This window comes from Cinclus cinclus, chromosome 6, assembly GCF_963662255.1.
Source record: "Cinclus cinclus chromosome 6, bCinCin1.1, whole genome shotgun sequence".
NCBI classification, from domain to species: domain Eukaryota; kingdom Metazoa; phylum Chordata; class Aves; order Passeriformes; family Cinclidae; genus Cinclus; species Cinclus cinclus.
Window position 1 is genome coordinate 18,605,778 of NC_085051.1, and position 27,370 is coordinate 18,633,147.

General features: G+C 38.9%; 1 protein-coding gene across 6 annotated transcripts; it reads right to left on the reverse strand.

Annotated features, from left to right (window-relative positions):
• KMT5B (lysine methyltransferase 5B) lies at positions 1-27,370 on the reverse strand. Of its 6 annotated transcripts, none has more exons than XM_062494355.1 (10): positions 27,297-27,370; positions 20,444-20,683; positions 19,782-19,929; positions 10,359-10,524; positions 9,087-9,196; positions 7,042-7,208; positions 6,372-6,391; positions 6,070-6,206; positions 4,117-4,313; positions 1-2,806 (listed from the first exon to the last, which is right to left on the reverse strand). In XM_062494355.1, the coding sequence occupies exons 2-10, from the start codon at positions 20,595-20,597 to the stop codon at positions 1,341-1,343; spliced, it is 2,565 nt and encodes an 854-aa protein (XP_062350339.1). In that variant the 5' UTR covers positions 20,598-20,683; positions 27,297-27,370; the 3' UTR covers positions 1-1,340. The 6 variants fall into 6 exon arrangements, with proteins under 6 accessions (XP_062350339.1, XP_062350340.1, XP_062350341.1 ...); XM_062494356.1 differs by having other exon boundaries at positions 20,444-20,680; positions 27,297-27,328; XM_062494357.1 differs by lacking the exon at positions 27,297-27,370 and adding an exon at positions 26,626-26,642 and having other exon boundaries at positions 20,444-20,680.

Below are 27,370 nucleotides of genomic sequence, written 5' to 3' on the forward strand. Positions count from 1 at the left end.
CATTCTTTTATTAAAAACCAAAGAGCCAAAGATTGCCCTGATGCTCTTCACTGTTATAAAGCAGACTCTGAAGTATTAAGTGAACTATGTATGAGCAAAGAACTCCAACTGATGCAGAGTTTAAAACTAGGTTTACAGTTTCCTATTTTATTGGCATGGATGTATTTCTAAACTTAAAAACCCTTCTGGCAACTTATCTCAATTTCTTATGACAAAATTTCTCACAACACACAAATATTTACAACATATACATATTTTTTCATTCTTTTACAACTGGTTCTTAAAAGACAAACAATTCTTAGGTTACCACAGAACAAAAGCTGTGACTTAGTTGTTTTTAATTTGATAAAACTATCATAAGTTAAAGTGAATAGATTTTTCTTTAAATTCCTTGTAGCATTTTACAAGTGCAACAGAAAAATATGAAGAACCAATTTAGGATAGCTGCAGTTCATTGGATAAATGTTGCCCGTCGTAATCACATTATTTCACAGCAAATTCTTGAAAAAATAAGCACCAATCATTCTTGCAAAGAACAATTTTATCTAAAAGTATTGAAAAGTGTTAAATACAAGGTGTTTAATTTACGTAACAAGCAATAAATACACCATATCCAAAACTTTATTCTGCATACTGCTACCCTTGTACATATAATGTACTAAAAAGTCAGCAAATTGTCAACACCTTTTCATATTTTTTTTCTCTTTTTTTTAAAGAAATCAATTTGACTTCCAACCAACGGTTTGCTACTATAACAAAGGCCACAAACAGTACGTCTGGGACAGCATACAGTGTTAAAACTGACAAACTCCAAGGGGGAAAAACCATCTAGCAAATAAACTGGAAAGCTGTAGATCATTGCTGGTGATGTTAACATATACTAGAAAACCTTAATATGCTGCTACTATGATTTTGTAAATTGTTTAGTCAAATATTGTAAGAGCAAACTAATGCTCCCACTGATCAAAAATAATTCTGTAGCCACACTGTATTCTCATTGTCCTGCATGGAAAGATCTGATGCAATTTGTAACTTTGCTTGAGCCTTTATTTTACAACAGAGCATTACCTCTAACTCGGAATTGCACATAAGAAGGCTATTAAAAAGTACAATAAAAATCTGCACAAATCAGACTTAAGAAGAGTCAGTATGCTGTACACTTTCTACAATATTACGTTGATAGGTGAATAAAGAAGTGCTGTCACTAAGTTTTTCAGAAAGTTCTTTAGTTGAGGAATAATCAAATGGAATTTTTGTTGGGTTTTTAATACTTTTTATATTTTTTTATTTTTTTATTATTTTTTAGAAATTACATCCAGGTCAGTTTAAGACCTATAAGCTTATGCATTGAGCCTTAAAGACTGATCTTCTCTCCTCCTGGAAGAAATATCAATATCTATTGAATCCTTGCCAACAATAAGCCTTAATCTCTTCGCTGGAGGAAGAGGAATAAAGTCATCAAATTCATCATCATAGTCATCTTCCTCTTCATCGTCCTCTTCTGATGAAGATTCATCTGCTGTTTCCTCTTCATAATGACCATAATCATCTACTTCCATTCTTGACTCCAAAAGGGAGAGAGTTTCACTACAACATACACCATTTTCATGAAGGTCCTCTGGGTATGTCCCTCTGTTTTCGTCCTCTCGTTTTAGCTGTATTTTTAATTTTGTTGAACTATTGCCTGATCCTGAGTTAAACCCATTATTTAGCTTTGCTACATATAAATTATTATCTTTTTCATGGTCTTTACTTAATTTTATGCTTATTTTTGAAGAAGTCATTCCATCACTCTCTTGATCATTTGCTTTGCTACTGCTATCATGGCGCCTGCGAAGAGTCAGTTTAGGGATCCCAGAGCTATTTTCAAGGATAAGTTGTGCATCATACCTCGTGATTCGTCTTTTCTTTTTACTTTTTGCAGTTCTAAAGCTGTCTTTTGCTTTAAAATTGTCAGTTGTTACAGAGCAACCACCAGATCCAGGGATACAGTCTTTAAAGCCAACAGGCGTGTCCACCACATTATTCCTCTCTTCAAGTTCTGAATGAGAACTAATTAAATCTGGTACTTCATCCTTCACAGGTGTATTGTGCATAGTATCAGTTTCCTCTGTTTTTGAAGATGATTTCACAAGCTTTCCTTGTCGAGATTTCTTTTTTGATGTGCCTGCATCACTTCTCTGGCACCGACCCTCCCCTTTATGTGATGGTCCATGAGCCACGCTGCTGTCATTTAATGCACAAGACTGCTGCTCTGCAATGTCCGATTGTGTTCCAGTCAAGTTACTCTTATAGCTATCCAACGTATTTGGTTCAAGCTTTGTGTCAGAGGTCTCCTTCAAACTCATCCTTGTTCTCATCGACCTCCTCGTGATGTATGTGCAGGGTGCAATATCACCATGCTCATAAGCACCTTTCACAGAATTCAGTTTATGTTCTCTCGCTGCATGCCTCGTTAAGCATCCGCTAGAGACTGCAACTTTGACTGGTCCCTCCAATTCTTTATCCTTTTTAATGGGCAAGTTTTTATATAAAACTACTTTAGGCTCTTTGAGAACTAAATTTCCCATTTCAAGCTTTCGAGAAGCATTCTTTTGCTCTGGCCTTTTGCACTGATTTCTCAACTTGATCTTTGAAAGTAAAGGCTTTGCAGGCTTTTTCAGTCTCTTTGGTACCCTGGAATTATTTATATGAGTTAGTTTAGATGAGGTAGAATTTGATGATGCTGGAATTCTTGATATAGACTGTCTGGTTAATGTTCTATTTTTGCTGTTCTTTTTTACGCCAATTGAAGATTTTCTGTTAGCTGAAAAAGAAAAAAAAACTTTTTGTTATGACACTGCTGTATCCTGAATTTCTCACTCCCAAATACTGCAGTTATTCCATTTATTTGGGGCACTTAAAAAAAATCCATGAGACAGGATGTAGTAAGGAATGAGACTGCTTAACTTGCAACTCAACACATGAAAGGAATTGCCAAACAGGCCACAAGGAGATCAACATTTCCAGGTACACTTCCCCTCACTATGCCCAGTATACCAAGCTGTGTTTTTACTGAATCTCTTCTTCTACCAATTAAAAAAAAAATCTATTGGACATTATCCACAGCTTTTGCTGAGTATTATTCCAGCAAAATCTGAGGATCAGCATGACCTAACATTATCTCCTGGATTTTTTTCATGGAGAAGCAGGAAAAACCCCCAAGCACCTTTATCTAATGTGATGGTTCAGTTTCAGGTGAAACTACTGCCTACTGTGGTAAGCAGAGGAGTTCACTCTGCAGAGGTGCAACTCTAAAAACTGGAAATTAGAGACCATAAAAAGATTGAGACATTTTATAAGGTTTTTTTTATTTTTATTGGTTGGTTTTTTATGTTTTGTTTTTGTATTTCATTATTTTAGTATCACAGCAGCAAACAGAAGACAACAGCTCCAAACCTGTTTACCAGTTAAACCAAAGTTTAAATTACTTGTATTTTGCCCATAGTGAGGCTGGTGGAGGTGGGGAAGTGGGGAAATCAAATAAATCATACTCACTACTCCATGGAGAACAGTCTTGCCAGAAGATTGCAAACAAAAGTCCCTTTCAATTTCTTCTGAAATCACTAACTGTGCACTTTCACTGAACAAGAGGTGCCTGAACTATCAATTCTGGATGTGGAAAGGTAAAAGCTGCCCAATTTAAAAGACCTCTAAAGGAAACAACTATTTGTTTAATAATATCTACTAAGAGTATTGATTTAAAACTTCATTTCCTAACAATTAAAACTATATAAGTTTGCTTTCCTACACCATACTACTGCCTGCAGTAGTTTACTGTATTTTGAAATACAGAAGTTATTGGCAGGACTTTAACTGACATGCCTGTAAATATTTGCTTTTGATATTAAAAAAAAAAAGGAAAACAAAAGAAGAACATACTACCTATTGTTCTTCAAACACTTGTGGAAAACCATGAATTAGCTGTTTAAATTGCCTTGAGATTCCTGAATAAATTAGCTTTAACTACCAGCATGTGAGAAGCATCTCAACACTAAGAGAGAAATTCCATCACTGTGAAAGTTTTCCATGTTTTTGTGAAGCCTTTAATGACTCCAAGGTCTTTCCCTTACTTACTTGCATTACCTTTTTCCTGAGTGGTATCTGCATCAGTGTTAGAGCTGACGGACTGGCTGTCTGAATTCTTGCTGCTGTCACCCAATTTTTTAAGTCTGTTCAATCGTTTGTCTGTTTCTCTCAGTCCATATTTACTGTTAATCACAGGAGTAGGTGCTGGCAATCCCACTCTTGATTTAAAAGCACCAGTTCCACGTCTACAAATAAAAGGAGGACACAAAGTATTAATAAAACTCAATGTAAACTTAGAGCTTTGTTTCATATAGGGTAGTTTAGATCCCAGGCGTATCTGGATCAATGACACCAACAGCCACAGAACTGGTTAGCATTTTGTGGACTGTTTTGTCTTCCACATGTCATCTTGGGTGCCTAAATGTCTCAGCTGGCCAGCAAGAACAGCAGGATCACCTAGGAGGAGTACATGGACATATGCAGAGAGATGCAAATCTTCCTGGTGATGACTTCTGGAGGCTTGAAAGAAATTGTACTGTGCCAAATCTCTGCTGCTCCAAACACAGCCACAGATCCTTAAATCCCAGAATTTTAACACTGCAAATTAACACTCTTTACAGCATAGTTAAAATTGGGACATTTAAATATGGATTTTTTTTTGGTGGTGTACAAAGTGACTGTTGCCTCATCAGTCTTGAAACAAGCAAAAAATGAGTCCTTACTAACTCCCCCTGAAATAAAATCTTATATATTTCCCTGCCTCTACCAGAGCTTTGTAACAGAAAAATGGATTGCTAAGGTTAGAATTACCTGAACACTTATTTAAAAAAGTAATGTTTTCATGTACTTAAAATATAAAAACAACAAGTAAATGAAAATGTTCAGACACATAAAACTACTCGTCCTGAATAAGGAAGTATGCCCATATTACACTGAAATCAATCATCAAAAGAACTTGAGAAAAACCCCACATTGCTCCATGTAACAAGAGAAGAACAATTCTGGTGCTTATTTATTCAACACTTCACAGTCTCCAGGACTGAAGCACATTTTTACTAGCAGCTCTCAAGATAAAGTCTGAGATTGCACCCTTCACTTGGAATGACCTATCAACATCACATGAGTTTGAAGGTCCATACCACAGTGTTTTCCCTTTAATTTCAAGATTTGTTAGTGACCAAAGTAGCCAATAAAATGAAAGTAGGATTATTAAACTATTTACATGCAGGTGTACTAAGCTATTTCTCAGTATGAGCAATATTTTGTCTTTTACAGGGTTTTTCTTCCTACAGTTAGATCAAACAGAACAGTGAGCTCTGTGCAGCTCCTCATGGAACTGAGTGAAGCTGTCTCAGATGATGCTGAGCCTCTCTGCTCACAGTGAGCAGAAATTTCAACATGGCAAAAACCAACTGTGGAATTCTTTCACCTGATTTTTGTGAAAAAAATAGGTTGGGACAGCACATGTGAAAAACAAACACTGAGTGATGGACGGAGAGAAGCAAATACTGTCCAAACCAGTTGATGTTTACAAATACACAAACCCCCAAGTTCTAACAACACTGGGTGAAAAACTACTTTGCCCATTCCCAGAAGAGAACTTCAGGTCCACAAATAAAACATTACTGGAATTTGCTTTATCAAGTGCATAGAGCAAAAGTTAGGGATCAGTTCACAATGGTTTTGTAGAAGCTGTAAGTGCATTTCCTTTCAGTTCTACTTTATTCAGTACAAATATTATTAAGAATCTACATCCCTATTTTGTTCTGTCTCATTTTAGGCTTATCTCCAAAATGTAGAATGAAAAGATTTAAGAGTACATGGTTTTCAGGAATCACCACCATTCTGTACCAACACAGAAAAATCATTATAGCAAATAGGTAGGAAGCAATTATTTTGTGTCCAAAAATCTGAGTACTCACAATAAAGGACTTCCAGTTTCACAAAATAGATCATGAACATACCCAATTCCATTTGAAAGCTATTTACATCAGTGTATACCTTTCACAGGTGTAACATTCGCAGTATTCATTATTTTCTCCAAAAAACCCATCTCCGTAATAACAAGAGATTTCTTCTCCAGGTTCAATATCTCTTAGAGCTTTCACACATGCTGTATCTCTGCCCGTTGATACAAACTAGAGAAGGAGATGACAGGAAAGGAAAACAAAAAAAGAAAAGGTTTAAGGCTGCACAGTAGCTGAGTAAGAAGTAAAAGCAGAACAGTTGGGGGAGAAAATTTGGATGGACAAAGAAATAAAAAGTGGGGTACTTTATTAATTTATTTATAATTTCTTGCTTACCTTACAGTTAGGTCTGCAATCTGAAAAAGGTCCAAAAGATAAAGTCAATTAACTGTGGATAAGACCTGAAACATGAATAGTTGTAGATATCTAAAGTAAGGATTCACTTTGACTTCAATGACTGCAGAATCTCAACTAAATATTGGGAGTTAAGTTAGTACTGCACAACAGCATACACCAAAAGATTCCTGCTTTGCTATAGCTACGTTTCTGAGCTCTTCCCTACGCTATCAAAAAAGTCCAGTTTCCCTCCTCTTTAAGGTGAACAGGATCACCTTCTTAAATCCTATCTGCTCTTCTTCTGGCTCACACAACACAATCAGCTAAGCTTCTGGTGCAAAAAGTTAAACAGCCGTAAGAAGTTAACCTAATAAAGACATTTCTGTTGACTGAGCTCACAAAGAAATCAAGGTAACCCACAATATGCTCCACTAATTTAGCTGTCAGTTCCAAAGTCTCTTTCAAGGAAGAAGGCATTGCTTCCTAGAGCTTCTCTGAGTTTCACAGCTGATGAGCTCTGGCTGGGAAAATCCCAGTATGATTTTGTCCTACAGTAATACAGTATGCCAGATTCAGACCTTTTTCTTCAAGTTCCTGTGCTGTTTGGCTCACATACAACACTTCTGAATTTCTTATGCCCTTCAACATGCTTCCTATACTTACTACTCACCATGATTGATAAATGCAGCAGGACCAAGCCACAGTTGTGCACAGTTTTTTCTTGTGGAATACATGACGCTAAAGTCATTTTCCCCATGTCTCAGCAGCATGTTTTCTTCCATTTCTGATAGTTCAGCAATACAGCCCACAAGTAATTCTATTTTATCATTTCTTTTCCTTTAATGTAAAAAGAGCAGCAGAAATAAGACTACATGTGCCAAAATTACAAAATAATTTCACAGAAAAGTTATTATAGAATGAATTACATCAAAACTGACGTCAGAAACAATTACCACTGTTGTTTCTACAATTTCCTAAGACTGCAGGCAAGAAATTTCAAGAGTTGATTACTTCAGCTTCTGCAATTGTTAAAACCAAAAGCAAGATCTTTTCATTTGTATACACTCCCTCCTCATCACTACTTGAGAAATTTTGACTTCCTCCAGCTGCTCTTGCTTGTGTTTCCTAAACTTCTACCTGTGGCCAGGAAAACCCCACATAATGAAAATGCTTAGAGCGCCATGGCTTTTTAAATGAGGCCCAGTAATGACTCAAACAAAGGCTGGAATTCAAGCAAGATGTTTTCCTCTCTCATGAGTAGTTCTTCAGCATGAAGCTGGTCCTTGAAATAGAGCAAGGAGGGGAAATGACACCTACAAAATTCAACACAACCACAAAGCCTTTGTGTGCAGAGAGTCAATGTGCCATCATGACTAGAGCAGTGCAGGGGCAGTGAATGCTCAGCCTAGTAGAAGCAGAGAGTTTCCATTTTCTTGAGTGGGTGTTGCTTCCACTGCTCTTCAGAGTGACCACACCACATTTTGGCCAGATAATTCTGACAGAAATGAACATGGAACTAAAGGTACATGAAGGACGCAACTTTTAAGTGCAAATTTTTCCTTTGACAAAGAGGGCTGGGAACTCTAATCAGTTGTGCATCTCGACAGGTTTCCAGATACCAGCAGAGTAAGATGCAGCCCTCCTGTCTTTCTCACTTCTCAGGCTACTCTAGATTTTGAACATGAAAAGTTAATCTGTTTTCAACACACCAACATGCAAAGCTTCCACCCCAAAGAATCAGCCAAGGGATAAATTTGAACAACAACAAAACAAACTCAAAACCAACCAACCAAAACCCACAAAAATACACCCCCTTCAAAACACCCACAAACCCAAACAAAAAGCAAAGAAACAAACCAACCAAAAACCCTCCCAAAAACCGAAACAAAAAACCCCCCCAAAAAAACCGCAAAAAATTCCAATCAGTATTTTTTGGGTTGTTATCATGATTGTGGTACTTTCAGCTCTAGTCTTGAAGAGCTGGGAACTGGCCTCAGCCTATTTAAAGCTTCCTCTACAACATGTGGAGGTTGTGTTGCCACCAGCAGGGTGTCCAGCCACTTAATCCCAGTGTGAACATAACCACATTTCCTCACCTCAGGTGTGCTGGTACGAATGGGTACTGCCACAAAGCAAAGCTCATACAATTGGTATCTACATTTGAATTAATTTTAAAATCTGAATTAAACCAGGATCTGCTGGTGTTGCCACACACATGCTTATAATGAAACTCCGATGTACCAAAATGAGATGGGGAAATACACTGGGCTTCCAGCCTTGTGTTTCCAGGAGAGATTTACCTTGTACAATGAAAATGTGCAAATAACACCCATTTAAGAAAGGTAAAAAAACTCACTTCCCCCACAGTTATTTGCTGTGTAACAAATATGTCATAGTGTCATGTTTCTCATGGAAGGCTAACAACTCTTGAGTAGAGAAAAACAATTATCTGACTGAAAACAAAATTAAAAAAAAAGTAAAATCAACACTATATGCATAAACCCAAATATACAAAGGATTATCTTCCAGAGGCATAGAACCTGTATTAAGTACTTAGCAAAAACCGAGAGAAAATTCAACTTGCAATTAATAAAACAAAATTATCTATTTCACTGGTTGAAGTCTTAATTCTAGATCACACTTTAAAATGTATTTTTGTAGATTCTTTCAAATAATTTACAGAAACAGAACACAACAGTAAACTGCATTTCTTACCATTCTTTTGTTGCAACGATTTTGGCTCCATTTTGCTCAGAAGAATACCGATTACAAGGCAGTATCTCAAACCCACTGTCAGTTGCAAACATTCGTAAATAAATAAATACCTGCAATGAAAAAACCCAGTACTTGTCTGTTACATGCAAAATGAAAGCAGTGAGGAACTTCTTATATAAACAATGAAAGTGAACTGTACTAAACCACACACAGAATGGATACTGGAGCGGAATACTGTCTGCTGAAATACGTTTCTATACATTTTATAATGTTTCTATATGTTTAAATGATACATATTATGTATATTATACACATATTAAGTTTCTTCACAGTAACTTGCAGGAATCCTCCCATAGGTAACGTGGTTTCCTGAAGAGTTTAAGAAAACTAAAGATAGCCGGAGTGGTAAAAAATTGGTCCAACTAATGAAAATGGACAATTTTTTCCTTAAAATCACTGAATAGTTGTATTCAAGAAACCTCATATCTTTAAGAACCACTAAGACCTAATAATCCATAGGATTACATTTTATTATTATTATTATTAAGATTATCAAGTTCTGAATATATTACTTCCACAACAAACCTAGATGCTGAATTCAGGGACTGTTGAATCATTTTTTTTAGTTAAGGTATGATTGTGTTGCTCTAAAAACCACTTTAACAAAGCAGAATTTTTTCTACTAACTCTCTTTTGCATTACTAGATTTGGTGCATTTTAAAGAAGGCCAAATTCCTTTTGGTTGTACCTGGAAACAAGAGACTCATTCCTGAAGAAGTGTCTTTGTTTTTTGTTAAGTAAACAATACTATGATTGTTTCACTTTGAACTTTGAGAATAAAAACCCTTTATGCTACATATAAAATTAATTTGGGGCATGGGAAGTAGAGAAGGAATAATACTCCCAAAGAAAGCCCCTATACCCACAACTGGGGTATTTTGATGTAACAACACCCCCACTCCCCCCCAAACAAAAAACCCAACTAAACCAAAATACAAACCAATGATGAACAATGATGAAGGGAAAAAACCCCTTTCTTTCTCCACTCTATTAATAAAAGGCAATGCAAGTTAACAAAAAAAAAAAAAAAAAAAAGGAGGGTGTGTCTAGTTAGGCTTTAAAAAACAAAGGAAGTTTCTCTTAAAAAAACAATAAAACAACATGTAACAAAGCACTTGATTGCTTTACTGTTGCTTCATTCTTAAGAAATTTTTTATGCTTTCTTTGCCTTTCAACCATCTGAAAAAGCACATTAATTACAAATACACCTACATGTTCCTTGAACAACCTTTCCTGCATTTTGTTCTTGTTAAGAAAATAGTGCCGGGCCCAGTCACCTGACGTCAAGGACTTGAAGGCTTTTTCTAAGTGCTCATCTTTCTTAAAACGTTCAATCACCTCTTTGAGTTCTTCTTGCCTTCCTTTAATAGGTCGAAATCTGAAATTAAAAAATAAAGCTATTCCAGTCCAACATCAGTTATTATCAATTCTTCCTCAGCTTCTCACAGTACACAGTTCTTTTGTTACCCATACAGATGTTTAACTCCCTGCATAAAGACACTGACCAACTTTTGCCAAACCCAAAGCCTTTTTCTATTGATAAATTCACTACATGGGTTTATGTGGATTGCAAACTTAACATGTGCATTCATATAAAATATAGCTCTTAATGACAACACAAGTAGTATCTACAAACACTAATACATGGAAGAGATGCTACATCTGTGGAAGACTGAGGTACTTCGAGTTAGTGCAATTTTAAGAATTTTTCCCCCAAACACGAAATCTTGGGCATGTAAATATGAAAACAAATGCCTGTACATTAGCAGAGAATTCTGCCTCCTTCCCAAAGCTTGAGATTTAAGAAAAGCGACCCTTCATATCTTCAGTGGGAAAAAGTAACAGAAAAGACCTGCAAAACTGCCAGAAGTGGAAAACCCATTTTTGAACAGCAGGACCACCAAGAGAAAGCAGCACTTAGTTAAAAGATTTTGCCAAATCCCTATAAATTGCCTTTGACTGAGCACATACCCATAAAAGGTGGGGTGTGGGTATTCTTAAATGTATTGCCACAGCCCAGGGGATTCTTCACAAAGTTAAAAATTTCCCAGGATCATAAGAAACAGTTTTCTGCAGCTCTTTTTACAACTCGAATGTTTTGCTCACAGACCATGTGACAGAAGCGCTAAACAAACTACAGGTTTTTGAGGAAATGTTTAAGAATAAGAATACTTGTTCCTGGAAGTGCATTACTATGCTGATTTTATTTCCTCTTACTTGCCAAATGAAATCTGTATTTCATTACAAAAGTAAACAAGGGGGGGAAAAAAATTCTTGAAGTTGATGGAAGGAAATATCAATCAACTTCCTCACTGATACCCTGTTATTTAAATTGCCACATGAACTGGCTTATTGTCACCTTAGAATGCTGAATGTTGCAAGTAACTTCTTTTAAATGCAAGTAACTTCTTTTAAATGACCAGTTAAGATTAGCTTCTCCCATGCAATTTGTATAAAGGAAACAAAAAAAGCATTACCTCCTGATTTCATTTCACTTAGTAAAATACTTATTTCTGATTAGACTCTTAGTAACAACCATGAGGATTCAATTTCCTTCCTTAGAAGGACCACACTGTATATATGCTCCTGATACAATGAAGACAGATCTAAGAGCAGAATTAGTTTCAGCAGATTAGCAGTGTTCCATGCTACTGCTTTTATGAATTTCTCAGATCTCCAAAAACCTCCTTGTGACATAATAACTAAGCACCCTTTTAGACCTTTTTGAATCCAGCAAAATTTATCAGCATAAACCTGTGGGCTTTCAGAGGACATGGCAGAGTAAGGAGCTCTGAGCAGACATCAGGGTTCAGTTTTCTTCTGGCTGGGATATGACATCAAACAAGACAGCAGGAGTCAGTCAAGAAACAGATGCCTGCTTACAACTGTAGCACACACCATGCCACAAAGTTTCAAATCAAGTTCTTTATTAAAGAATATACTTGTATCATCATCCCAAACAGCTAGCTACCTAACAAGACGACAAGACCTTATCATGCAACAAAACTCCCCTCAGACTACAAATGACACAATCATTATTTTTGTTCTGCAGCACACCGAAGTCTTCCTCAACCTGACAGTCACACATACAAATCTCTCTGCTCTCCCAAAACCAGAAAGACTTTGCCCAGATTTGTAAGTCATAAATCACAGAGCTTCCTTATACATTAAGGCAATTTAAATCATGTAGTCTGAACTGAACCTGACTAGTTTCAAAACAGGATTCGCACTCACTTTCAATTTCAAACAGAAACAACTTTCGAGCAAGGAGTCAATTGCACTTACACCAGGAGAAGTAGAGAGCTCACCAACTTGCTCAAATGAAAGGGTAATATCTTGCTTACACCTCTATCTGCAAATATTACATGAGGGAAAAACCCACAGGCTTTACAGATAAAATTATTCTTCACCTATGTCTGTTCTTGCTGGGCTACATGAGTGACTGCTCCCTCCCCTACACTGTATTTTATATGTTGAAATCCACCATTTTTTTAGCTAAGTGACCTGCAGAAGCAAAGCTGGATAGAAAAGCCATCACATTTGAAAATGCATTAACACCTGAGACAGGCAATGTATATGCTCATAGACACCATCATCATACTTACTTACCAGCAAGAAATTTGGTCTAGGCTAGCTAAAGAAAGCAGTATCCCAACTGAACAACCAGTGTAGAAAAGAAATACCAGGGAAAAAGGAGGGCAGACACTAAGCTTAACAATGGCTCTCAAGACCTACAGAAAAAGAATCAACACACTACATTTTCTAGCAATTTGCAGCACATCTTACAGCCCCAAGTGCCCGTATTTTAGGTCTTTCACCACACATTAATCTCAGAGGCTGACTCCATGTCGACCTGACTGCTACCTCAGGTAGCTTGAAACCTTGGCCCAGCCCTTGAAAGTCACTGGCAAACCTCCACAGATGACATTCAGCAGCTATCTCTACGGATTCTAGTCTCAGGCACCACACTGCTGGTGGAGTTCACTTAAGTGATTAGTAGAAACTTTAGTAACACCACTCCTACACAGTAAAAACAGTGCATGCCCAAGTACTGCAAAGGCCAAAAAGATGACTGGAAACAAGAAAGGGAGGAAGAGATTATAAAACTCCTAAGACAATAAAAGATCAGATGAATGCTGGACTGCATGGCAGGCATTTCAAACAGGAACTGGATTTTTCAAAGAACATGACACTCTGCTCCCAGGGATTCAAAAATTAATACCAAAGACTCTCTGCAGTACCTCTATCAAAATGTTGTTCTTATATAGAGACAAGACAGAGATAACAAGAAAAGAAACAGGAATCCAAACAAATAAGAAGTATCCACAAGTGTATGGAAAGATGCTGGAAACCAACACCAAGCTCAACATTTCACTCCAAGGGCTCCCAAACAGATGAAACAGAATGACACTGTGCACCCTGAGCTTGAGGGCTGTTCACAGTTCAACAGCACATGTAAATTGCACTGAGAGCATATGAAGTTTGTAGACAAATTCAGAATACTACAGTCCAGACTCCTCATGACAGCTTTAGTCTTCCACAGGTGTATCTCCACATATACTTTATATGGTACCTTCTCATTTGAGAAGAACTGAAGAAGCCAAGACAGCCTAGAAGTCCAACGTTCCTTAAGAATTTGGGTCTGCTGATAGATACTCCACTTCTCCCAGGAGTATAATTCATTAATTTATTTTAGTTTTTTTGCAACCAAAATGCAAATTGATTTTGAGAAGCAACCTTGTGTACTACCATTTTGGTGTTAACAGGGCTTCCACATTTACACACGACATCAAAAAAAACCCCAAAAACCTACACATCTGCTGGAAGAGTCTATACAACTCTGAGAGTTTCTCTTTCTGAAGAGAGCCTGAAAAGGCCCCACAGCTAAATGTATACATATAAAATGAGCCAAAGAAACTGGCTTTTAAGTATCAGTAAAATAAGAGACTAATTTAAAGAAGAGACATAAAAAGAGTTCAAAGAAACCAACAGAACAAACCAGCCAACCCAGTCTCTGAAAAAAAGGCAATTAAAATCAAAATAGTTTATCTGACTTCTGATTTCCTCCTCAGAACACTGGAATTATTAAATTCCATCATGGAAACTGAACAAGACACACTGAATCCACTCACAGGCACAGACTCCTTGAGCCACCCTAAGAGCAGCTTCACAGGTTAGATCTCATGGGATATGAAGCCTGCTGCCAAGACAGTCAGGTGTTAGAAGTGAGCCAAGAATAAAAACCTCAGCTATGACAAGTGTCTCTAAAGAAAAAGTATCAGCCCTTCTTCCTGACAACCTGCAGAACAAACTTTTCCCACTTGCCTAGAAAATACTTATTTTTTCCTAGTCAACAAGATCTGATAAAGCTGTGGCTACTGCAGTTTCAAAATCAGATAGAAGATGATCTCATCCAAATTAAGGGCAAACTGACATGGTCTCAACAAGGAAGATGTAGGAAAATGGCTTGGGGAAGCAAAGCTCTTTCTCTCTCAAATTTCTCTTACCTCAGGAGTACTTAAAGACTCTTGGAACTCCAAGGTATAAAGCCAAAGGTCAGTGAGATGCTTGCCTATAAAGGAAGTTAAAGGAGAGTTTCTGGTAAGTTCAGAAGCACAGTACCTTGCTCAGTCTCAGTCACTGAGAGCAGTGAGTTTGAACAAAATGGATAAATTGATCCTACAAGAGATCCAGTATAGAACTCCACACAGCATACCAGTGCATGATAAAGAGTTACTTCCAAACCTTGTTTCTTAACTTCTGACTAAGGAACATCAAGAAGAGTGAATTTATCAAAACCGTATCAATCCATTAGCCTTTTAACAACAGGCACCTTGTTCCGGATGGTATTTCTATTTAAGTAGCTCTGGAAATCATCAAGTTTATGTTCACCTAGTAACCAAAGATTGAGCACAGAAACTAAACCTGCAAGCCTCTTCAGCATTCAAGACAGCAGAACAAGAGCTGAAAATCATCTATTTAAAATAAGCATGAACAACTTAATTAGCATACATTTTGGCTTCCTCCCTGCCCAACCCTGTAGTGTGAGTAATTTTTCCTCAAAGCTAGTTATACAAGTTATGATCAACTCGTTATGCATTTATTGCCAGTGTTTTCATACAGAAAAAACCCTCATGTTCTTTAAAGGCCAAATTTTAAAACAGCACTCTTAATGAAGAAAGTAATCCACATTACTTAAATTTCTTGAACTGATACTAAATACACACCAGTGTGGTCAAAACTCCAATATAGCTGAGAACAGAAATAAAATTCTAAGACACACAATTTCATTCTCCTTAATATGGTTAGCAAAGTAGTACTTTTTAAAAATAAGTATGGGGGACACAAAAAACCTCCCACACCAACAATGTAACATTGTCCTCTCATCCTATTCTGACACTCCACATGGTAAATTTAATTTAGCAGTTAACATGACCACTGAATGCAAGCCACTCCATGTTTTGAAGATGTAACACTTTTTGTTGAAGCTTATTTCTTCAAATAAGAAAACTGTAAAAGTAAGGTGGTGGGTGTCGGTTTGAGGGGCAGGGCATGGTTGTTTAGGGTGGTTTTTTGGTTGTGATTTTTTTTAAAATCCAAAACATTTGAGAAAAGCAAAACAGTTGGTTCCAATGGAACCAATGTGTGATTTATATACAGGGAAGGAAGACAACCAGAAGCAAGGTAAATTATTTTACTGGATTAAGCTATCAGTAAAAATAATTTAGAAAAAAAATGGAAAAATCAGATTTTATGCAAAAGTCAAACAAAACAATTTTGTGAAGTACACAGACACTGAGGTCTGAAGAATATAAAAGCTTCACTTTGAAACAGGTTATCACTACATAAGAGTTGTGTACCCCTAATCCAGTATCTCCACAGCACCGCAATACCAAAGCTGAACTGTATGGCCACATAAGATTATTTACCAGAACCTTTTCAGTCCCCAGACCTCACTCAAGATGAGTACTGAATCCTTTAATTATTATATTGAAATAAACTAAAGAACACAGAAGAAATTCAGCACAGGATCATAAAAGCAATGATATGGAGCTGCTTTGTGCTTTTGGTCTCTACTGCCTAGTGGTGATTCTAAGGGATGTATCCTGTCAAGTTTTGTCACTTAAGTTAGTGACTGCTGTTGAGGCAGTGTTGAGAGAAGCAGCTTCCTGTACATCATCCCCAAGCATTTAATATTTCCAATGGAAAACATGGAAATTCTTAAAGTTTGGTCCTTTAGTCCCAATATAATCAGACAAAAAACCACTCACACCACACACCTGTTGGTAACTTCACTAAAAGGAACAGACTGCAACATATCTGACTTCCTAAACCACTTGCAAATTTAGAGACACATTGGAAGTACTCTCAGTATTCCCTAGCGTGATGCTGGTGCTTTAGGCAAGTGGGAAACAACACTGACTGATAACAGCAGCAATATGATCAGGAGTCTGGCTTAAGGTTTAAACAGGAACACCTCTGTATGTGGCACAGTATAAAGAGCAGATTAGCCTCTAAGGCATGTGACTTCAAGATTCAATGCTCAGCTTAGGGAAAAGCACCCAAAAAGAAGAGATGGTAAGACAGGCAAGAAGTCACTTGGCATTTTACAAGTGTCAGTTTTAATCTGTAGTGTTTGTTAACTTTCAACCTGGGAAGTGTAGCTTGCAAAATGAGTTTTGTTTTTACCACAACAAACAAACATAGGCTGATATAACAGGATTTGTACAAGAAGCAACAAAACCTCTTAGAACAGCAATATTTGACAAGAACATACTTTCCATGACACAGGGTTTCTTTTATTAACTGCTAAGCTAGTATTCTGTTGATAAGAGCTACGAATTTGATGAAAAGAATGACAACTGGGCCTGTAAAGAGGTTTGGAAGCTCCAAAAACAACCTGCTTTCTCTTGGAAATCCAAGAGGATGAAAAAAAAATACTTCTGGGTAAAGCCACTGAGGACATTTCCAGAGTTACATGTTATACTGTCCTTCAAATCCCTAGTGACAAGAAAGCATTTCAGAGGAACACTGGACAAACACATTAGGGGAGTCAGATGTAAGCTTTAGTCTTCAACTCTTTTAGACATTCCTGACTTGACAGTTTATAGAGCCAAGAGCCCTATCCCCAAGATGGTGGGTGCTCACAAACTGAAGGACTTTATTTTTATGCACACAGAAAAAAAAAAACCTCCAAACCAAACCACAAAAACCCAGAAAGAAGATCAACAGTCATGTTCTTGTCACCACCCTACCGTAAGATTGTTAACTCAATAAAAAGAAGATGGAAAACAAGAACATTTCAACACTGATTTAGATACTTTACTATGAGCTGGTTTTTTTTTTCTTCAATCAATATACTCTGGACAAATCAAATTTACAGACTCTTCAACTGGAAGAATTAAATAGAAAAAATGCTTAGAGAGAAGACACTCATGCATACAAAAATACAGATCTGGCTTCCAGAGGTAAGGGGAAGTAGAACTTCAGTAAGTGACCATCAACTTAGAGTGCTTGCAAAAATACAAATCTCTTATATTTTCCAACACAGCACAGCAGAATGGTGGCACAGACACTTTCACAGGGCATTCTCAAACAAATCAGAACAAGGGAACAGGACATCTTTGCTTGCCACCATAACTGGCTGTTTTATTTTAAGCACACTTCCATACACGAACTATGTAACTAATACGACTCCATGGCACTGAAGCAGAAGATGCCCAAACATAAACTGCAAATCTTCATTTCTACTACATCATAATATTTAGGTACTGGCACCTGGCTTTTTGGAAGCAGTATAGTTTTTTCATACCTGTTTTCCCCCCACCTCCCTCAAAGCTATTAAAACAATAGTAAGGATCTCTAGAGCTCTCAGGAGACCTAGAGAGACTACAGTTTACTAGACAGAAAAAGATAATCTAAGTATGACAGCCACAGTAACAAACAGGTGCCATCACTGCACCAAAAAGATAAACAAGAACTATGCTGATGCCCGGGCTTTAATTACTACAACATTAGGAACTTTCTCAATTGGACAATATGACAGAGACAGAAAGTGTGCAGCTAGTAAGAGTTGTAAGCCTCACCTAAGTATCTCCCATAGTGCTCCAAGATTATTAACTACTAGCCTTGAAGACTGCCTGTAACTGCTCTCCAAGTGAGAAAGGAAGAAATACATGATGATGCCCTTTGTGCAGCCTTTTGGTTCAAAACAGTAATTAAAGAAGTATTTTAGTGGGCAACCTATTAATATAAAACAGAATTTATGAAAGTAGCTTCTGCAAGTATTAAATAATGACTACATCATTTCCATAGCAAAAAGTCTAAGAACTAACAACCTGTGCATAACCTGCATATTATCATTCATGCAACAAAACAAAAAATTCCTTTCAGCATACACTCTTAGCTTGAGTAACTGATGAAAATACAAAAACACTTCAAACTGAACTGCAAGAATATCTACCTGGACAACGTGCTACTGTAACCAACAGCAGGGAGGGAAGAGGAAAAACTCCTTAAAGGTGGATGCTGCACTCCGCAGCAAGAAGGAATGATCTCTTTGGGTAAGTCTTTACAGTTATTAGGACCACAGTGCTGCAATTTCATGTGCAGCTGATGCTGTCAGGCTATAGCAGCAACTATTTATGTAACGTGATGACACCAATTCATCTAGCAGTCATTTTTTAATTAATCCGTTTGTTGCATACATACAATTTGCTTAACTGATACTGTGTGTATGTGACTGTGCTGCACAGGTGAAATGTCCTTTAAAAATAGTCACAGCAACACTTTGAAGGGCTGAGAGTCTGTTTCCCATGATGTGCCACCTGGAAACTCCAGCTCTTATTGTTGCACACAAAAAAGTAGTAAGCACACAATTCCTGTCCTCAAGAAACTTATAGTTTTATACATAGTTTCCCCACTCAGCTATCAATACAGATCTTGTATGCAAACAAGCTTAAGAGAGATCTGTAGAACACAGTTATCATCAGCATTATATCTGGAACAGAGGGAGAAGCAGTAATAGCTAAACCCTGAGACCACACCGCATTCACAACCAAAGCATTCAGACAGATGTGCAAAAGTAGGTGCACCTCTGGTAATCAAGTTTCCAACTGGCACATTTATTTATCTTATCCATACCGACACATGTGAGCAGCAATTCCTTCTGCAAGAACTTCAGATCAAGTAGCACCAACACTGAACTGCTCAGGAGCTACATCTTTCTTCTGATGTTTAAAAGTAAGGTAGGAAAAAAACCCAAAACATCCAGGCAAATGGAATAAACAGAAAATTTACCAAACACTGGCTTCTGCCTTAGAAATATTTCAAATGACCCCTGGTTTCAAACTTAAAATTAGTTAACTGTTTAAGCTAGAAAATGGTGTCTATTACCAACCTGTTCTACAGCACAAATATAAGAGACTAATGGAAAGACCTATGATGGAGCCCTGAGAGAGGCTGCATTTGCAGGGCTGAGTTCCAGACACACATGCAACACCATTTTAGAGGCAGAAGCTACTCACAAATTTTCATTCTTTCACTTTCTTAAAACATGCACAAAATTCCATGGTTCTGCTGATTTACACCAACTAAGAAGATGAATTCTTTTCTAGAAAAATAAAGACAAGTTACCTAGTATTCATTTTGTGTGTCTGAAAACCTAAATACGGATCAAGAACCAAACTAGTTGCTAGGTCATCATTTTCACAGAGTTCCTTGGCAGACATTCCAGAGGAAGGCACGTAACGACTTTGACCCTCAAATCCTGAAGCACCGCTACCTGCAAATAAGAGAGCACAAATTAGATATTTAAGGGACATTACAGAGCCCAGTTACACAGGATGGAGGCAAAAATACAGAACAATTGAGGAAGATGATGAAATACTTGGAGAAGCAGAATAAAGGACCTTAGTTTGCATTTAATCCTTCATCCCAGACCAACAGCAAAAATAAGAATCCATATTCCTTAAAACCACTGCAGAATGGCTAACAATGTAAGTGACTTGCTTAAAAAATGGGATTTACTTCTGTAAGTGTAATCACTGAAAATTGGGCAAGTACTTCAAGTTATGTTATCTGCTTCAAATCATACTAGTTGTCACTTGGTGCTAATCACATATTTTATAATTACAACAGTTCAAAATTATTTTACACCCAGTTATTCTTGACTTTTAAACTGATCTGAAGAGATCTATATTCCTGAAGATCTCCCTCATGAATTAAGATAAGACAGAAGACTGGCTTGCAAACTAGGAAGTAAATCATAGCACTAAGCAGCAGAAACATATACATACATCTGCTTGATCTTCTCTCAACTCCATTTTTGCCTGTCTTTGGATTCTCCTTTCCTGCATGCTGCAATTTGGTCTGCGTGTGGTCATTAGATGACTTGCTTCCACTTCTCCGGCCATTCACTACCATGTTCTTGGATTCTCCCAGCCACTTCATACCCACAGACAGTCTGACTCAGTTGCATTTAGTCACTTTTCAAAAGGCTTGGAGAAGTGGATGAATAAATTCAGTTCCAATTCCTACTGGAAGTAAAACACAAAACACAATTAGAACTTAGCGGGAAACTGTTTTTTCAAGACACAAAGTTTAACAAAAAATAATACCCCAACAACAATAATAATAGAAAAAGAAAACTGAAACACACCCCTGCCCAGCACCAACCGCCCCCCCCCCAGAAAAAAAACAAGTGGAGAGAGGTGGGAGGAAAGATGGCATTTGCATTAGGAGGAAAGAAAAGCCGTTCATTAGCACCAGCACATGGAACTGTGAACAGGTCAAGTATTGTCCTACAACTTGCATTAGCATCTGGCAACAAGGACAGAATTCTAAACCTGATAAATTGCTAAGGACAGTTCATTTTTAAGAGCTGGACTATACCCACGGATATACCTGTACAAGCATACACATACATGGATAAACATGCCCAGAGCATCTTGAAGTACATATCTCCTCATACATAAAACCCATAACCTATTGGGAACTCTACAGCAAAGACCATTTTACAAGCATACTCCAAGTACTAAAGAGGAGCAGTTTAGAAAAACAAAGGAAAAAAAAACCCAACCAGAAAATAGACATTTTTTGAAAGAGGTTAGGGGAAAGATCTTAAATCTTTATTCAAAAATCAGAGTTCAATAACCCTCACTGGCGACCTAGAGGACCCAGGCTACTATTCTTACTGTTCCATATTACAAACCAAACCAGTCACAACACACCTAGTTCAATATGCCAATACTAAGTGGGGTCACAAGTAGAGTTGAAATTCTACAGTATATAAGTGTCTAGCAAAGCACATGCTAATTTTTGTCTGCAGTCTCAATGTCTTTTGCATAAATAATTATAAGAAAGCTAATAATGTTTTTGTACACAGTTGTCTATCACTCTGCATAACTTGCAAGAACAGATCTGATTTACACAATTATTTTACAATTGCTTTTATGCATTAGTAATTCATTCTCTTGATTTTAATTCACCTTCTTCCCTACTGCTTCCTCACAAAGAAATGTGCCTTTTCACTTTACTGTAATTATTTAAAAAAAGCAATGCTCTGCTCACAGCTGGTAATAGGCCATAGTATCACACATTTCAATCTGGTGGAAGAAAGTCACAACAAACTAACAGATGTTTGAAATACTGTCTTTTATAGAAATTCTGCTTTTTATCAGGTAAGAGCAGTAAATGACTAGATTTCTGTTAAGACACCTATGTGATCCAGCTACCTAAAGAAAAGTTTGTGGCCAGATGTAATTATGTTATTTTTGAAGATGCAGAAGATTGAGGCAATTAGGGAAACATAGTAAAGACAAGTGTGTTGTATATTAACAGATGCATTGCCTCAAACATCTTACTAGAACATACTGCACAGAAACTGACAGGTTTTAGAACCTTTCACAAATTGTTACAGAAGGGCAGTAAAGACCTTCAACAAAGTGTAACAGAATCACACCGAGCAAAAGCTGGTTCAGGTACTGCATCAAAATCAAGAAAAAGAATTGAGATTATTTCAGCGGACAAAGAATTTTCTTGCTACCAGTAATAGAAGGGATTTTCTTTAACCTCATGATTAATTCTATGCATTCAACTATAGGTAGACTCAGTCCTTTCCACAAAGTACCTCCAAAACACCCTAGGATAGGCTTTTTTAAATTCACAGAACTTGCCTGATAACATACATATGTAAGTTTATAATAACTTACATCCAAAAAAACCCCAAAAACCTCAGAAACAACCGAACAACCCCTTTAAACTTCCTTGTTAAGCATCCCACCTGAACTGTCAGAAACCCAACTCTGTGAAGATCAGCCACTAATTGACTCTGATGTGAACACTTAATGACAAACCCACTCTCAAACTTCACTTTTCTTACATCTCAATCTATTAGTTTTATAGGTCTGTATACTCTAATTAACCCCCTTTCCGCTGTATTTTTGTAACATTGGTAATGAAAAGCATTAGAACAGAAACTACATTAAGGGCTTGCACAAAATTCAGTCTTGGTGTCTTTACACACCAGGACTGAACTCCACACTGTTCTGTGCTACAGCTCAAGAGCAGTACAGGTGAATGAAATTACCATGAAGTCTGACTGTAGATGAATCCTGTATTGTATCCAGCAGTCTGGGGGAAGTGCTGTGGTATTTTCTGACAATTTTTTCTGTGGTATTTTCTGACAATCACCAGGTACAATAGCCACAGTGGGCTGAAGGAAAGGAGTTCTCAGCATGAAGAAGGAAATGCATCTTTTGCAAGGGCCATTTGAGCAGGGTGAGTACTGTCTGTGCTAACATGCTTCTACTTAACCAATAACAGCAACGACAAGGAGTACCACTGCAAAGGTAAGAAGCAATGTGGCCACAGAATGATACTCAAACCATACTAAACATTAGGAAAAAGACTTTGTTCTGCTCTAAAATAGATTGACACAGACGTATCAACACAGCAATGTAAGTCCTCCTCAAGCAAAATTAGGTCATTTAGTGATGCATAGCAAAATTCTGGTGAAAAATCATTATTTGTTTAGGCTCATCAGCCTAATGAGCAAGAAAACCTTTGTCTCCATCTACTGCTGCCTCTATTTTCTAGTATCAACCAAACTTGAAGACTGCAAGTGTGCTTCTTCAGCCTCTATTCCACAGAACAAGAGGCAATGGACAGAAACAGATGCACAGAAGTTCCACCTGAATACGGGGAAGAACCACTTTACTGTGCAGGTAAATGAGCAGTGGACCAGATTGCCCAGAGAGGGTGTGGAGTGTCCCTCACTGGAGATATTCAGGATCTAGCTGGACACAATCCTGTGCTGTATGCTCTGGGGTGACCCTGCCTGAGCAGGGAGGTTGGGCCAGAGGACCCGATGAGGTCCCTTCCAGCCCGACCCACTCTGTGATTCCTTTTCCCAGGACCCAAAACCTGCTTTCCAGACATAAAATCAAAAGCCAACAGCCAGGATTCCTTTCCCCATTGGTATCACAGCTGCTAAAGCCAAGAGAAAACCTGAAAGGGAGCAAGAGATGCACCACCAACCACCACCACATGGTATTTAATGCATCTTCTGATGTGACTTGTTCTCATTGCTTTCTACATCAGATTGATACTGACAAGTCCTGTAGGAACTGAGGGAGAAAAGTCAGAGATGCACACTATATTCCCATTTAAGAAAACATTCAAATATACTTAAATCGCTACATACTTGGAAACTCTTGCTACAGAGCTTGGCCATCAAAATCTAACACCACACCTGGACCACTTAGGACTTTGGATTTACCTATTACTCTGAAGTTTACCAGCACAATTAGAACTTCCAAGGGACCTTTTGTATTTCAATATTAATGACTACACTGCTGTTTTAACCCTTTATTAATAACACCACCAAGCTTTAAATTACACTGCCTTTAGCAATTCTATTATGGTAGTTTGACAGGCACATTTCCTCAAATGCCAAAATATAGCTCAACTGCATTTGGTACCTCTCACTGAGGTATCTGGCATTTCATTGCAACAGTACTCTTAAAAATGAAAACTCAAGTTTCATTTACTTGGTTTGAAGTTTGCTAAACCTACTAACTGCACTTTCTGAGTACTATTTGCATGTCAGTAACATTCAGAAGCACCATTCAACAACTGAAACACAAACACAGTACAGACAGGCAATGGACCTCCTTTAAAATATAGTTTACGGATTTTTAAAAATTATTTTTAAGAACTCAAACACCTACATTTTGACTTGATTATTAACAATAGCTGCAAGAAAGTTTTCATCAATGAGACAGTGACCTAGAGCAAATATAAGACACAAAAAAGCCAAAACAAACTCAGCCTCAGCTCTTCGTCACTGATAGCCCTACAGAGTAACAGACCTTTGAATATGGGAAGCAGAGCAACTAGTTTTCCTACGGGATCACCAGAATAAAAATGACTGATCAAAATCACAGCTAAAGAAAACCTTGCACAGCTTTAAGGAGCTGTTCAGAACAGTCTCAAGTCTTACTTTGGTTACCACATTTGGGATGAACTGGTTCAGTAAAATGGACCCCCAGAAAACATTTCTGAGTGTTTCTTTTTAGCCAGTTAGTGCTGAGAATTCGCTCAGTGCAGAACTGGACATGGATCAATAGTGGCATGGGGAGGCTGTAAGACTCAGGTCTGTCCGGACTGTTGCAGAACTGCAGCCCCAGGATGCAGGTTGGAGAGAGCACACCTGGATCCAAAACTGACCAAACCCAGGCTCCAGTCTCTCACCAATAGCTTGGCCTGTACATTCCCCTTTCCTCCTGTACAGACACATGATTTTCGTGTATCAATTTGGACACTAACCCAAGCACAGTACAGGCACAGAAGCAATCCAGTACCAACACAAAACGAGGGTCAGAGACCGATTAACTTCAGCAGCTCCTGCCCCTTCTCCTCTGTCCTGCCATGCACTCCACTGGGTACTCTCTCAGGGTGAGGCTGAGCACAGCACCCCAAAGTCTGTGTGATTCCCCAAAGCCACTGCAACAACTCCAGCGTTCAGCAGTCACAGAGACAATATAAAAGCTTGCTGCTTCCAGGAGAGGCAGAACCTCCTTACTCCCACTTGCCAAACATTTCCACCAATTCCAGTGCTCCGGGGACCTCTCCATAACCCAAATTAACTGTGTGTGTGCAGCTATGTGACTTACACAGGTTCAGTTCAGGGCAGCCCCACCATGGCTGGATCAAACAGTTCAATGAAGAATCCAAACCAGTGTAATTCCAAAAATAGTGCAGCTGCCTCCCCACCTGCTTGTGCCCACTTCCACACCATCCTCCCTCTGTGCCAGCAAAACGAATGCAGAGCCAAGTGATCTGAATGATTTGGTCACCAAATCAGGGCAATCACCAGACAAATCTGAACCCGGCTGCTTGAACCATGAGTGGATGTTATGGAGCAGGGGGAACACAAAAGGTCAGGGAAGTGGTCAGGAGTACTTAAACTGGGACTTCTTTGCATCCTCAAACCACCGCTCTGGTTTGGCACAGGAGTATCACACCTTACACTTAAGCATACCGACTTGGGCAACTGTCTGTTACTTTAAAGCATGTGCTGTTTGCAGTGAGAGCATACTGGGAAGTGTAGTCCTGCAATAGGATAGCGCTAACAGAGCAAAAAAAGCATTCAAGAGCCCTAATCAGTCCTGTTAGTGAGTACACAAGGATACATCATCCCACTCATTCATTTTATATGCAATACACTAAGCAATTGCTTTAAATAAGTCGGAATTTCCAGTTTGTGAACTCCAGTAGGTATAAAGCAGAAACGTCTGTGTCTATCTGGTCCTAATAAGAAAATAGCCTGATAAAGAAACAATAACATCCAACTTTTCAACAAAATAAGCCTTGATTTCTTCCCACATTGTTACTTGCAAGAAAGCAAAGAACTGAAGAGAAAAATTCAGTACTAATGAAAATTGAAGCAGCTGCACCCACAGTTATAGTGGTCAGATTATGGAAACAAGGCATGGCTCCATGAGAACTTATTCTATAATATATTTTAACCTCATTGATAAAAACCTGTCAGTATGTATTTATAGTTACACTATTAAACACTGATCTGACTGCCATCTCATATCACAGAATCAATTAGGTTGGGAAAGACCTCTGACATCATCGAGTCCAATCCGTGACTGAACACCACCCTTTCAGCTAGACCATGGCATTAATTGCCACGTCCAGTCTTTACTTAAACACCTCCAGAGACGGTGACTCCACCACCTCCCTGAGCAGCCCATTCCAATGTCTAATCACCACTTCTGTGAAGAAATTCTTCTAGATGTCCAACCTAAACCTCCCCGGCACAACTTAAAGACTGTCGTCTTGTCCTGAGACCTGCTGCTCTGCACTGAATTTAACGCACCAGAAAACTCAACCAAGTTCTACACTTCAGGTTCTCACACTGCCTGTGACACACCCTAGCAAAACACCATGCACTCTCCCTCTCACTCACCGCTTTTCGCGTTTCCGAGAGTAACGTCTTAAAGGTAACTTCACTTTAAACTTTCAGATTCAGATGTTGGATCAAGACGTGCCTTTTACCCCTTCCCTAATGGCATGCATCTTCCGATGAAAAATCACAAAAAACCACTCCAACCAAAAACAAAAAAAAAACGTACCAAAAACGCCCCCAAGGCAACCAGTCCGGCCATTCCATCAAACCGAGGCAAGATCGAGAGGGTGACTAAAACCACTAAGCCAGACGTGGAACTACTGGAACCGGTCGAAACTCCCGGACCAGAACGCAGGGCCGGGCCCGCGGAAGGGGAACGGGACCGGGTCCGGCCCGGGCGGCGCCGCCCCCGCGCCCGCTGCTGCCCCCTGGTGTTCTCCGCGCGCCGGCGCCGCCGCACACCCCGGCCCCGCACGGCCCCCACCGCCCCCGGCCCCGGGACCCGGCCCCGCCCGCGGCCGCCCCTCAGCCCGCGGGTCCCCGCTGCGCCCGCCACTGTCAGCGCCCCGACAGCCGCCCCTGCCCTGCCCGCGGCGGCCCCGCACGCTGCCGGACCCCGGGCGCGGTTCCTCACGGGCCCCCCGCGCTCAGGGGCACAGCCCCCTCGCGGCCCCGGCGCCTCCCCCGCCCCACGGAGCACACACAGACCCTCCCCAGAGACCCAAACTCACCGCCCCGCGCTGGGGTCCCCCGCCGCCGGCGCTGCCCCCGCTGCCACTGGGGGAAAATGAATCATCAAAGGCAA

Excerpts from the sequence above, each read along its gene's own strand:
- KMT5B (XM_062494355.1), bottom strand. The coding sequence starts at position 20,597 with ATGAAGTGGCTGGGAGAATCCAAGAACATGGTAGTGAATGGCCGGAGA. Across the intron at positions 7,209-9,086 it reads ATCGTTGCAACAAAAGAATG|GAAAAGAAATGATAAAATAG; the intron begins GTAAGAAATGCA and ends TTTACATTAAAG. Across the intron at positions 6,207-6,371 it reads ATTGCAGACCTAACTGTAAG|TTTGTATCAACGGGCAGAGA; the intron begins GTAAGCAAGAAA and ends CTCCTTCTCTAG.